Consider the following 13,666-nt stretch of genomic DNA (forward strand, 5'->3'; position numbering starts at 1 on the left):
CGTATAAAATTGATAAAATTTGACATAAGATGGTTGTATTTTAGATTTTAGACCATCCAGAACTTTTTATTAAGAATCACTTTTTTTCGTAAAATTAATAATAAAAGAGTTACCTGAATTAAAATAACTGAAAATAATAACTTAGTTATCCATAATTTAAAAAAAAAAATTTAATTAGAAGGATGTAATTGCATACTAGAATACAGTTTTTAATTCCAAACAACTTTTTATAATAGCAATTTTCAATATTGTGAAAAATAAAGCTACTTTACTCTTGAGTGAAATTAAAACTTTTTGACATACCTCGTATAATATTCAAAAAGATTGATATTTGATGGTTAAATCTTAGGTTTTGGACCATGTAGAGCTTTTTATAAAGAGTATCTTTTTTTCGTAAAATTAATAATAAAAAAGTTTTCCATATGGATACAACTTACAGGGACATAGGGGAGAGTTGGACAAAACCACTCCACTCTACCACTGGGTACCACTCAAAAAACCGTCTGTATCTTTTGCTATGTGAGAGTAGCAAATGTTTGCTGCAGATTGAAATATTCTCAAATGACCTAAGTTTGATATGCCAATGCCAATTTTTAAGAATATTCTTAGATTTTTAATTTTTTTATTTTTATGAAAATATTGCAAAATACCCGGTTTTGTCTAACCGGTATGATAAAACCGGGTAGTAACTTAATTACCATGTAAAAATACTAATGGGCAGGAAATAAAATATTTATTAAAAGTATGTGAACAAAAATCAAAAATATATGAACAGAAGTCACAAATAAAAACTTCATTTACATCATCATAGGCACTACAGGCGTCATAAGCCCATTTGGTGCAAGATACACATTTTATCCAGCCTTCCTTCGCATTATAATTTGAAAATAGTTAATTATAATATAGACACGCATCGTCATTATTATCTTCTTCCTCCAAACTCTCCAAAATTTTGTTTTTGGTGCAGCCCTTTTTACCACGTTTTTTCTTTTTTTTGTCCAGTTCATTTAGTTTTAATTTTTTTACGACTGGAGATTTTTTTTTATTTTTCCTACTAGCTTTCTTACTAGCTTCTTCAACAGAAGAAGCCACACGTTGTAGTTAACTAAAAGCAAAAAAAACCACTGCAGAAACTGGAAGTAACAAGAGGTCTGATAAAATCGGGTAACCGGTTTTGTCGATTTTCGGACTACCCGGTTTTGTCAAACTCGTAAACAAGACATTAAATGTTATTTAAATTTTTAAATTATGATGTAATATTCAAAATTTTTGGCCAAATTAAAGTTAATATACTAGGTTACATGTATTAAATTTTGAAATGACCATTAGTTTTTCATTAGAGGAGAAAACAGCTATCAACTTACCTTAAAAATCGAGTTTCCTGCATCAAAAAACAGGTGAGGTCTTACTGCTCCGGCACAGATTACTCAAATGAGGTAGAAATGAATATACACGACTGTTAGTGGTAAAGGGACACTAATTTTAACATTGTCTAATAGATAGCAGCAGACAGTTAGAAGAATTAAGGGGTACCCGGTTTTATCAACCTACCCAGTTTTGTCCAACTCTCCCCTACTGTATAATTAGTAAATTTTTTTTTCCGATTATAGCGCCATCTATTGACAACTAGAATAAATGTTATAAATGTCACCGACGAAATGTAATCACCGACGTGCGTTTTTTTCTGTCACATACAATTTAATGCGTTAGAAAGAAATCGAAAAACTGTGACGCACTGGAAGATCCTCATGAGAAAAAGTTTATTAACAATAATGGGGAGCCAAAAATTTCAAAAATATGTATCAGGCCGGCAGCAATGTTACTAATATAAGAGTAGTACTGAACGTGTTAAATGATATAATTGAAATTAAAAATCAGACTAAATTTTCTCCTTTTTTCACCCCTGTGACTTATTAAAATAAACGTTATAGAAGTTCTCAGGGTCTTTCGACTCTCGATAAGACTGTATTATTTCATTCTTCGTTTAAATTTTTCAAAAATACTTATTAGTTTTCTCAGGATTCGAAAAAAATGAATGCGATTAAACATAATTCGACCGAAATTTTGCACCTACTCTCTCAAATAGGATTAAAGTATTACACATTTTTGTAATCAGTATTTCAAAACCTATTAAACGAGGTGTCACATGATGTACTTTCCTATTAAAAAAAAATCAAAGTTATGCCTGTCGCCTGAAGAGGGATCGCGTAAAGTTCGAAACGTTGATGCTATAATATACTATGATTATTTTAAAAATCAACCTGTCCGAGCGTTTTGCTTATGTGCTAAAAATAAATAAGTTAATAGGGAGGGGTAACACTTATTCCAGGGCACTGTAAATAACAGCGGTAAAATCCCGGAGAACTGGCTACAGTCGACATTTATTAGAAGTGTAAAGACTGAAAAAGTTTTGTACACACTTATGACAACAGGTAAAAGGGGGAGAAGTGTACTTTTGAAGTGTGTAAAATTAATAATTCTTAGCTGAGCGCTTTCGGCTTATAAAGCCATCTTCGGAGCTATGGTCAAAAAGGTCAAAATACCACTATGAAGAGAGATGGGTTCCATTTATGATATGAAATACTTCTGTTTCTTATGTAGTTTTTTATTGGTTGGAAAAAACCTTGTCTGTCTGTTTAAAAAATTGTTCAAATTTGCCGCTGGTTGTTTTTGTATCCAGAAAAGTTAAACATCAAGAACGAGCACAAAGGACTTTCACACGAAAATTACATTATATATAAAACGAATATTTGATCATGGTAAGGTCAAAAAGACCTTACCATACCAACAGAAGTATTTCATATCATAAATGGAACCCATCTCTCTTCATAGTGGTATTTTGACCTTTTTGACCATAGCTCCGAAGATGGCTTTATAAGCCGAAAGCGCTCAGCTAAGAATTATTAATTTTACACACTTCAAAAGTACACTTCTCCCCCTTTTACCTGTTATTTATTAGAAGATGAAACCAAATGCCCAGTTCTGTGATGACTACCGACTTATAAGCGTGATTAATCATATAACTAAAGCGTTCACCAATATCATTCATAGTTTCATAGAAGAATATTATGATAAATGTGAATCAAATATTGATAGATCGCAGTTTGGCTTTCGGAAAGAACATGGAACTAGAGAGGCAGTTTTTGCTCTCCAGGTGCTTTTGCAGCAGTATAGAGACGTTGATAAGGATGTGTATTTGTGATTTGTGGATTTTAGCAAAGCATTTGACAATATCAATCATGAACAATTAATTAATAGATATTCTGCGAGAAACAAGGCGTATTGACGACAAGGATATTCAGATTGTGACAAACCTATGCTGGGATGAAACAGCAAGAGCACAAATTGGCAACGAACTTACTGAAAGTGTTGAGATCAAACGAGATGTCCGGCAGGGGTGTATCTTATCCCCACTCCTATTCAATATTTATTCCGAGGAAATATTTAAAAAATGCATGGAAAATGCAAATGAGGGTATAAAAATAAACGGTGAGTAACCAACAATATTAGATATGCCGATGACACAGTGATCCTTGCCAGTAGCATAGACGAATTATAACAGGCAATGGAAAGGGTTAATTCAGTTAGTGATGAATACGGCCTGAGCCTCAAGTACAAGAAGACCAAATGGATGCTAATAAACAAAAAGCAACAACAGGTGACAAAACTCAAATGGAAATTTGCAGGTCACATCATTCGGCAAGCAGATAAAAGATAGAATAAGCAGATGATCTACTGGCGATCATGGGAACACAAGAGATGAAGAGGAAGGCCTCAGATGAGATGGAGCGACGACCTCAAAAAGCATACTGGATCCAGATGGATGACCACGGCGCTGGATAGAAACCAGTGGAAAAGAGAAGAGGAGGCCTATGTCCAAAGGTGGATAAATAAAGGCTCGAATATAGATAGCTAAATAAAAAATAATTTAGAAAACGATTAATACTGGCGTAAATCAAAAATCTACTAGGTATCTTTCTATTTAATATTTAACCTTAAGGCCGTATTACACTATGCATTTTCTTGTATCATTTCTAATATCGTTTCTGATATGTCAAAAAAATGCATAGTGTCATACACAGATACAAGAAACGATATCAGAAACGATATAAGAATTTGTGTCAGACACAGATTCTTGTACAAGAACTGCGCCAATTTCTGCGCAAAGAGCAAAAACGTAAGACCTTATTTATAAATATTTATTACGTATATTAATAAATTTTTTATTGATACTTAATATATGGACTACTGTTCTACTAATAGCCATATATTTAGCTCCTAGTAAAGTTGCTCTCATTGTGTTGCATAATTTTTTAACAGAGGAAAATACAATCGTTCCTAATTTGGATCAAACTGAAGATAATTCTAATGCAAATATTTTAGCACAAATATCAAAAGAAAATAAAAACACAAATAATCAACCTCAAACAGTCAACGTAAAAATTCTGGTTAACAATTAAAATGTTAAATTTATAAAAGTTTATAAATTTTATAAAATCCTTAAAATCAGCTGTAGAAGCAGTACTACCATACCAATGTAACGTGACACAGGGTGACAAACAAAATTTTGACCAATCACGTGCCAAATTAGATAAAATTTTAGATACAAGAACTTGCATAGTGTCATACAGGGCACAAATGGACGTACAAGAAACGATACAAGAAAATGTATATAACTTTCTAATATCAGAAACGATATAAGAAATGATACAAGAAAATGCATGGGAAATAAGCCACAATTTTACCAAAAAAATGAATTTATTAACGTTTCGACGCCCAAGTAATTGGCAATATCATTTTAAAGTCTTCTACTTTAAAATGTATAATACATGCCTGAATTGCCGATATAAATGAGTCAGATTAAATAAATTATTAGAAGAATTTTTTACTAAGCAACAAAATTTTTGTTTATTTAGTATTATTTTGTATTTTGACAACGACACCCGACTTGGGCGTCGAAACGTTAATAAATTCATTTTTTTGGTAAAATTGTGGCTTATTTCCCATTTAAAATAGTTCATTATAAAAATGCCACAAGGAAATAGCTTCAGAACAACATTAAGAAAATGCATAGTGTCATACAGCCTTATGATAAGATTTCTTTAGATTAATACTCACCCAATCCAAAAACTGTTGTAAAAAACGCATTGCTAACTTCTAAAACAAAGAACACAGCATGCGGCTGACCATAATGTTCAATGCCCATACTAAGCATATTTAAAAAAATTAACACAAATATTGCTATCTCGAACCGGCGAGAATTAGATAAATCGTAAAACATGGCCAAGCACTGGTTCATTGGCCGTTTTATTACTTTTTGCGGCTTTTTTCGTCCTAATTTCTTCATGGCCGTGTAGTAATGCTTTTGACTTTCTGTGAGAAACATTTCCAGGACACCGCCTTCGTACTAAAAAAGACAGAAATAAAAGATAATTTTATTAGGTCGTTTACAACAGTGTTTTTACACCCTTATTAAAGCTGGCTTGGATAAAAAAAATGTAAATGTAAAAAACATAAATGTGCACCGAAATTAAAGTTGATATTATACGCCAGTCAATGAGAGCAAGAACAGGATATTACCACCGAATTCTATCCTACTGCATGGATTTTAATGAAATTTTGAGAATAACCTCTACTTATCTCCTTATTTAAAGTGTACCTTATGTCGATGGGCGCTTTTATATTGGGGGTGGTTCCCAGCCCTTGTTGGGGGTGGAAAATTTTTTGGTCAAAATTCTAAGACTATAGAGTCTAATAGAAAACCTAATTCTAAGCAAAAACTGCTCTATAATTTTTTTTTGAAAACTCGATACTTTTGGAGTTATTCATGGTTGAAAATTGGCCAGTTTCATTGAAACATAACACCTTTTCGAACGGTTTTTTGAGAATACTTTAAAAACTGTGCATCCCACTAAAAAAAACTATATAAAATATTTTTGCAGCTTATAAAAAACCAAGAGATTTGTTTCTTCATAAATCTTCTAGTTATAATACAAAAAGAGATATGGTAGGTAAAAAGAGTTTGGTTTTTTGGTATATGCTCAAATGGGTGTATTTAACCCGAAATAACAGAGAAACGGTCGATTTTAGGTGTATAATGCCACAAATACATTTTGTAGCGATTGAAAAGAGCTTTAAAATGAGCAATATTAAATGTCGATTACATTCAAACTAAGCTAGATATGCTGCAAAAGAAATTGTTGACTAATGTATTTTAAGAAAAAATGAAAAGTATATTTAACTCCTCATCTACCAGAATTTAAATGCATCGTTTTCCTTCTACAATACCTTTTTTATAGTGTTATCTCTACGTTCAAAAAGTTGGGCGGGTTTAAAATGAATGATTTTTGAAAAAAAAAAATAAGATCAAATTATAGAGCGCATTGTTAAATTTTCTTAAAAATCTTCCTTTTTCTCCACATAGGTAACTTAAAAATGATAAGAGATGCAGTAATGAGAAATAAAAACAAAATTTTTACGTAAAAAGCCCTACATTTTTGTACGATATATTTTTTCCTATCTCTTATCATTTTCGAGTAACATGGAGAAAAAGAAGATTTTTAAGAAAATTTAAAAATGCGCTCTATAATTTGATCTTTTTTTTTCAAAAACATATTGTACATAACACTATAGTAAAACATATTGTAGAAGAAAAACGATGCATTTAAATTCTGGTGGATGAGTGCTTAAAATATACTTTTTTTTTTAAATACATTAGTCATCAATATTTTTTGCAGCATATCTCACTTAGTTTGAATGTAATCGACATTTAACACTGCTTTTAAAGACCTTTTCAAGCACTACAAAAAGGATTTGAAGCATTATACACCTAAAATCGACCGTTTCTCTGGTATTTTAAGTTGAATACACGGATTTGAGCATGCAATAAAATAAAAACTCTTTTCGCCTACCATATTTCTTTTTGTATTATAACTAGAAGATTAATGAAGGAAAGAATCTCTTTGTTTTTTTATAAGCTACAAAAATGTTTTATAGTTATAGTTCTTTTAGTTTGATGTATAGCGATACGCTTTAATTACTATTTTTGTTAATTTTAATTTTAATATTTTTTCTCAAAAACGAAACAACGTTAGTCATTCGAAATGTACATTCAAATACAAATGTTAAGATATATGGCTTTACCCTGTCACATCTGTTTTTCGTCTGTGCGGTGCAACAAGCTACACCCTCATTAATTAAGTATTTTATCAGACAATTATTGTGTCAACAACTCACTTAATGCATTCGAAATTATTTTTCTTAAAACTGCAAAAGTAGACGCCAGACCTAGTGATTTATTTGCTCATCTGCTCAGGGGAAAAGGAACACAAACATTATTATCGTTTGTGTTTTTTTTCTTCAGTCACTACACAGCATGTGAACGATTCACACACACACCGACTCGACCCTCTCCGAGAGACCTAAACGAAACGCATTTTCGTTACAACAATAAAATTACCGTTCGTTTTATTATATTCATTTTTAATTAAATTGCGGCAACTCACCCATCGGAATATTGGTGACCCCGACGTGATCTGCCCGTCTGCCCGACGTGGCAGATGCACTATCTCGAGTCGATAGCATCAAGAAAAATATCGACATCACTGACTTAGCTCTCGCACAAGAAACTGATCCAGAACTGCAAACTTTTTTAAGTGAGAAAACATCACTACAAATGAAGAAAATACGCTTTTTCGAACAAAACGTGAGTTTGTACTGTGACATATCAACATCTACAGCCAGACCATTTGTACCGAAATCACTTCGAATGGCAATTTTTCGCACCATGCATAACCTAGCACATCCCGGAATCAACAGTTCTGTGAAGATGATCACACAGCGATATGTTTGGCCATCCATTAAATCAGATGTGAGGAAATGGACTCGAGCGTGTCTGCAGTGCCAAAAATCGAAAATCTCGCACCACATTGTTTCACCTACTGGAAGTTTCCTACCACCTTCCAGCCGATTCGAACATGTCCACATAGACATAATAGTGATGCCGGTTTCAGAAGGAAACAGATACTGTTTAATATGTGTCGATCGTTTCACACGTTGGCCAGAAGCTTTCCCGATGCCTAATCAAGAAGCAGACACAGTAGCCAGAACATTTTTTTCTGGTTGGATAGCTCGTTTCGGCACTCCCAAGTGCATCACAACAGATCAAGGCCGACAATTCGAATCGCATCTCTTCAAATCAATATGCAAATTAACTGGAACTACCCATTTAAGGACAACCGCCTATCATCCGCAAGCAAATGGTATGGTAGAAAGGTTTCATCGACAGTTAAAAGCACCAATTCGATGTCATGAAAACATCCGATGCACCGAAGGTACTTCAGCCGCCGAACTCGTGTACGGAGAACCATTGTGTTTGCCAGGTGAACTATTGTTTTCGTCACAAAGAAACACCGACGACAATGCTCACATTTATTTAAAAACGCTTCGAAACCATTTCGAAAACCTCCGTCCTACGCAACCGTCGCATCATGGATCCAAAAGTACCTTCATTTTCAAAGACATGGAAACCACCTCTCACGTTTTCATCCGCCGTGATACAATTAAAAGCAGCTTAGAAAACCCATATGACGGTCCTTTTCCAGTTGTTAAGCGAGGTGACAAGACTTTTGTCGTCCGGGTAAATGGAAAAGAATCAACAATTTCCATAGACAGATTTAAACCAGCTTACGAGCTTCACGAAAGTACCCATCACGAAACAGAAAAATGACAATATCCAGCAAAACAAACAACAGACCGAAGAGGAAAGAAAGATTTACTGGAAGTTACCAAGAAAGTGTTAGTTCACAGTGAATCAAGTGATTTTTTTTCTTTCTCCTCGTATAAACTTTGCATTATTTTTTTCTTCTTCCTATTTTCAAGTTTCATTATATGTAATTTGAATATATTATGTATTATCTATCGTCTTAGTCTCTCAGAGGGGGTGTATAGCGATACGCTTTAATTACTATTTTTGCTAATTTTAATTTTAATATTTTTTCTCAAAAACGAAACAACGTTAGTCATTCGAAATGCACATTCAAATACAAATGTTAAGAGACATGGCTTTACCCTGTCACATCTGTTTTTCGTCTGTGCGGTGCAACAAACTGCACCCTCATTAATTAAGTACTTTATCAGACAATTATTGTGTCAACAACTCACTTAATGCATTCGAAATTGTTTTTCTTAAAACTGCAAAAGAGACGCCAGACCTAGTGATTTATTTGCTCATCTGGTCAGGGGAAAAGGAACACAAACATTATCGTTTGTGTTTTTTTTTCTTCAGTCACTACACAGCATGTGAACGATTCACACACAAACCGACTCGACCCTCTCCGAGAGACCTAAACGAAACACATTTTCGTTACAACAATAAAATTACCGTTCGTTTTATTATATTCATTTTTAATTAAAGTCCGGCAACTCACCCATTGGAATAGATGTATAGTTTTGAAGGTATTCGCAAACAACTGTAAGAAAAGGTGTAATTTTTCAATGAAAATGACCAATTTTCAACCACGAATAACTAAAAAAGTATTGAGTTCTCAAAAAAATTGCTTTTTACGGTCTCCTGGAATTTCTTCTATGTTCCACACGTATGCTATTAGTTTCGATCTATGAAATCGATCTATAACTGTGTGTCCTTTTGATCTTCTGTTATCTGGATATCCGCTTCTGCACGAGCTGTTTTTGTTTGTACTTTCTCTGTTAGCAGACCCTCGAAATAGTTTTTCCAGCCTGCTTTTATTGCTGCATCGTCACTGATTATTTGTCCTTCACTACTTTTAACATGATTGATTAGTGCTCAGTTATATCGCTCTACGAGTTGTTTCAGGAATTTATATGCTGATCGAGTGTCACCATGATTAAAAGCTTCCACCCATTTTAGTATTTGGTTGTTTTCGTACCTCATCTTCGTTATTCTGCATATTTTATCTACCTTTCTCTGTTCTTCCTCAAATTTCTTTTTAAATATAACGAGAAGATCGTCCCGTATAAAGACGTTAAGATGAAAATAAGGAGATAATAGTGAATTCACATAATAATAATAAAGTAAAACAGGCAACGCTCTATTTTTGATCACGCGCAACTTACACCATTTTAGAATTACTAGCGATTTATAAAGAGCTAAAGATATTTTTTAAAGATTGTTCTGTTTAAAATAGTTTGAAAATATAATTCAAATTTCAGTATAAAATCATTTATACTGAAAGTTTAAAAAAATCATAAGTTAGAATATTGAAAAAATTCTTTTTTTAAAACATCTGAGGGTATTGGATCAGTTTTACTCAAGAACTTAAACATAAAACGTAAACGCATAATTCCATTTATATTGTATATTTAAATCACTCACCTTTTTCTTGAGCATATTAAAATTGTCGATAATAACTCCTATAAATAAGTTAAGTGTAAAAAACGATCCACATACAATAAAAATTACAAAATAAATGTAGGAGTATAGATTGGCTTCACGTTGGGGCTGAAGATCAACTCCTCGGGCATCTACTGCATCCGCCATCACTTCCATCCATCCTTCGAATGTAGCCTAAAAAGAAACATGAAAAGGTTAAAACCAAGAAAAACAAATATTAACGAAAAGTATTAACTTTAGATGTAGATCTTTGAAACACACTCAGTTATCAAAAGATCCAAAGTTACTGATTTAACGACCACTCGTACGAAATCAAACAAATGAAATAGAGAATGTTTTTGTTTGATTTCGTACGAATGGTCGTTAAACCAGTAACTTTGGATCTTTTGATCACTGAGTGTGTTTCAAAGATCTACTTCTTTCGTTTCTTTGTTTTTAAACATATATTTTACTTTAAGTAATTAGGGAATTAAAACTTGAGACTGTCATTGTCAGATTGGGCGTATATTTACGCTCCTGCTATGTCTAGGTCTCGAATGTTGTTTTTTGATTGGAATGTGTCTGAAGATATTCAACCTCTCATCTTTACTGCTGAGCCCAGAGAGGTTGAAGAGGGCGAAACACATTTCTAAGAACTGGTGTTTGGATCTTTGATTCTATTCGAAAAATTTTTCCCAGCCCGAAATAGTGGATGTGTGAATTATTCGTAAGGGGATTTTTCCACATTCTCTATTTCATTTGTTTGAAGTATTAACTTACTTAAAAAACTCTATAAAACGGAAGTTGCTTATAATTAGTCAATTTATCCAGTTCCGACTTATTTTAAGGGCGCGTTTTTTCACCCCTGAGTAACTGGGTGACTGTCACCCCCATGTAAAAGCAACCAACGGCACACGTTCAACTTGTGGAGGGTAAGTAAAACCTAAATCCAAATCTTTATGCAATTCGGAGTTAACCCTGAAAATTACACGGTGTCTCCGTATTTCCCGTCAGCGGCGGCCGGCCAGGTGAAGTAGGTGAAGGTGATCTTCACCAAAAAATATAATCAAATTGAGACAAAAAACAATAAAAAAATATAAGTAGCATTAATATATCTAAATACTGAAATTAATTACAAACCTATTTTTTTAATTAATCCAAAAATTAAAAATGAATTTTAAGATGTAATCCAAAAATTCAAAAAGAATTTCAATATGTAATCCAAAAATTAAAACTGTAGGTCCTTGACGGTCAGATACTGACCTGTGTCATTTGACTTCTATGACTCGAGCAGTTAGATGAAGGCGTAGATGAAATTTCGGTTCCCGGCTGCACAAGCGTCAACGGTTGTCATGGCAACGTGACGTCATCATATCGGCACTGGTAGTACCCAAATTAGCAAGTGCAGATGAATTTAAAAATAACTCCGCCGTATTCACCTAGTAAAATTTTAGTTGGATGCGTGCTATGATGGGCAGTATTCGTTTTTTTTTTTCGGAATATGGAAGACCGCAAATCAGTTCAGCTGGCTAAAGGCTTTTTATGAGATTTAAATGATTTTGAGTTTACATTTTTAGCAGTTTTTATCGACATTTTTCATATTATAACAGATATTTTATATGACGTTCTTAAAAAAAACGTCCCTAGATATTCATTTTTGTTTAAACTAGATAAAAAGGACTCGTCAATTAATACTTGATAAAAGAAGCGAATAATTTTTAATTCTGTTTTTGACAAAGCAAGCACAATGACCGTTATTAATACTTTGAAAAAGATCTATAGGTGTGATGATGGTATGAGCACAAATGCAAATTCTACCCAATTTTTTTATTTAATATAAATATATATTTTAATGGAAATGGATGTACATTTTCAGGATTGTGATGAATTAAAATTCTTTGTGAATTGTGATTGTGATGAATAAGCTTAGCAGATACAACAAAGTTTGGGTCATACAGTTTGATCATTCCTTCCGACGCTTTTCAAAATTTATTTTGAGTTTTTGGCAAATATTTACTAAAATTCAAAGACTTAAAAGAGAGCTCTGCCTTTTTTATGCTGACGGAAATTTAAAAAATGGTAATTTGCAAGAAATGCTTATAAAATTACAACCAATTAAAGATTGTTACAGAAGCCTATAATTTGTTTTGTTTAATTCTGACAATTCCATCGAATACCATCGAATATCTGTAGAAAGAGAAGTTTTTCATGCTTAAAAAGGCTAAAAACTTTTAGTTTGACTGTTATCGCACTCATAGAGAACTATTATATAAACTTATGCACAAGCATCCTTTCTACGAAGATATCATTGGGTACCCCGTCAAAATAGCCCCGTCAAAAAAGCTCCGACAAAATAGCCCCGACATAATATCCCGCACACAAAATAGCTCCGACAAAATAGCCTGCAGACAAAATCGCCGCGGAATAAAAGCCCGCCGACAAAATAGCCCCGACAAAATAGCCCCGACAAAATAGCCCCGAAAAAAAAGCTCCCTTCAGAATTCATCATGAAATAATACCTTAAAAATACATTTTTTCGGAAATGGTAATTATCCTCTATTCAGATGTTTATCTTAACCACATTAAATAAAAATTGTCTTTTCAGAGAACTCGAGTCCTGTCTTTCCTGCCTCTTGGAAGTTTGAACAATAAAGTTAAGCAAAAATCAATGTTAATTTATGATATAAACATTTTTTCTGTTTTCGGGCAACAGTAAAATGCATTTTAAATTAAATAAATTAAATACATTCTTCCTTTTTGTCAAATAATTTAAATTAAAAAAAAGTTTTTGGACACCTTGTATAAATAATTATGTAATTGTTTATAAGAGGCTGTTTTAGCCGGGGCTATTTTAGCCGGGGCTGTTTTGACCGGGGCTATTTTGTGTGCGGTCTATTTTGTCGGGGCTATTTTGTGTGTGGGCTATTTTGTCGAGGCTATTTTGTGTTGAGGCTATTTTGACGGGGCTTTTTTGACGGGGCTGTTTTGACCGGGCTATTTTGACGGGTCACGATATCATTGATATATTTGCTTCCATAAACGATCAAAGACTCGACTTGATTTATAAAAATTAATTAAGTCAGTTTTATTAATCTATCTAATACATACTGCTTTTTTGTTTAAGTATCTCTTCATCCTCGTCTCTAATATAAGTGCCATAAAAAAGTTTTCAAGTTGTTAGGGCCCTAAACTCTAAACATTTTTTAAAGAATTTTTAATGAGATTTGGGCGCGTCCTAGGTATAAGTATACCGAAATTTCTTTTGGGTCCGGCAGACTTTCCTCATCTTCACCACCTTTTTAGGCCACGAGCCGC

At 33.2% G+C, this 13,666-nt stretch overlaps 1 protein-coding gene across 2 annotated transcripts in view; it reads right to left on the reverse strand.

The window, feature by feature from the left end:
- LOC114335819 (sodium channel protein 60E-like) overlaps positions 1-13,666 on the reverse strand; it is a 384,114-nt gene that overhangs the window by 41,533 nt on the left and 328,915 nt on the right. For both annotated transcript variants that reach the window (XM_050649033.1, XM_050649032.1), the window contains exons 23-24: positions 10,355-10,546; positions 5,119-5,407 (exon numbers count right to left, since the gene is read on the reverse strand). In XM_050649033.1, the coding sequence (XP_050504990.1) occupies positions 5,119-5,407; positions 10,355-10,546 (481 nt within the window). The remainder of the gene's footprint in view (positions 1-5,118; positions 5,408-10,354; positions 10,547-13,666) is intronic.

The sequence above is a fragment of the Diabrotica virgifera genome, chromosome 4, assembly GCF_917563875.1.
Source record: "Diabrotica virgifera virgifera chromosome 4, PGI_DIABVI_V3a".
Classification (NCBI taxonomy): Eukaryota; Metazoa; Arthropoda; class Insecta; order Coleoptera; family Chrysomelidae; genus Diabrotica; species Diabrotica virgifera.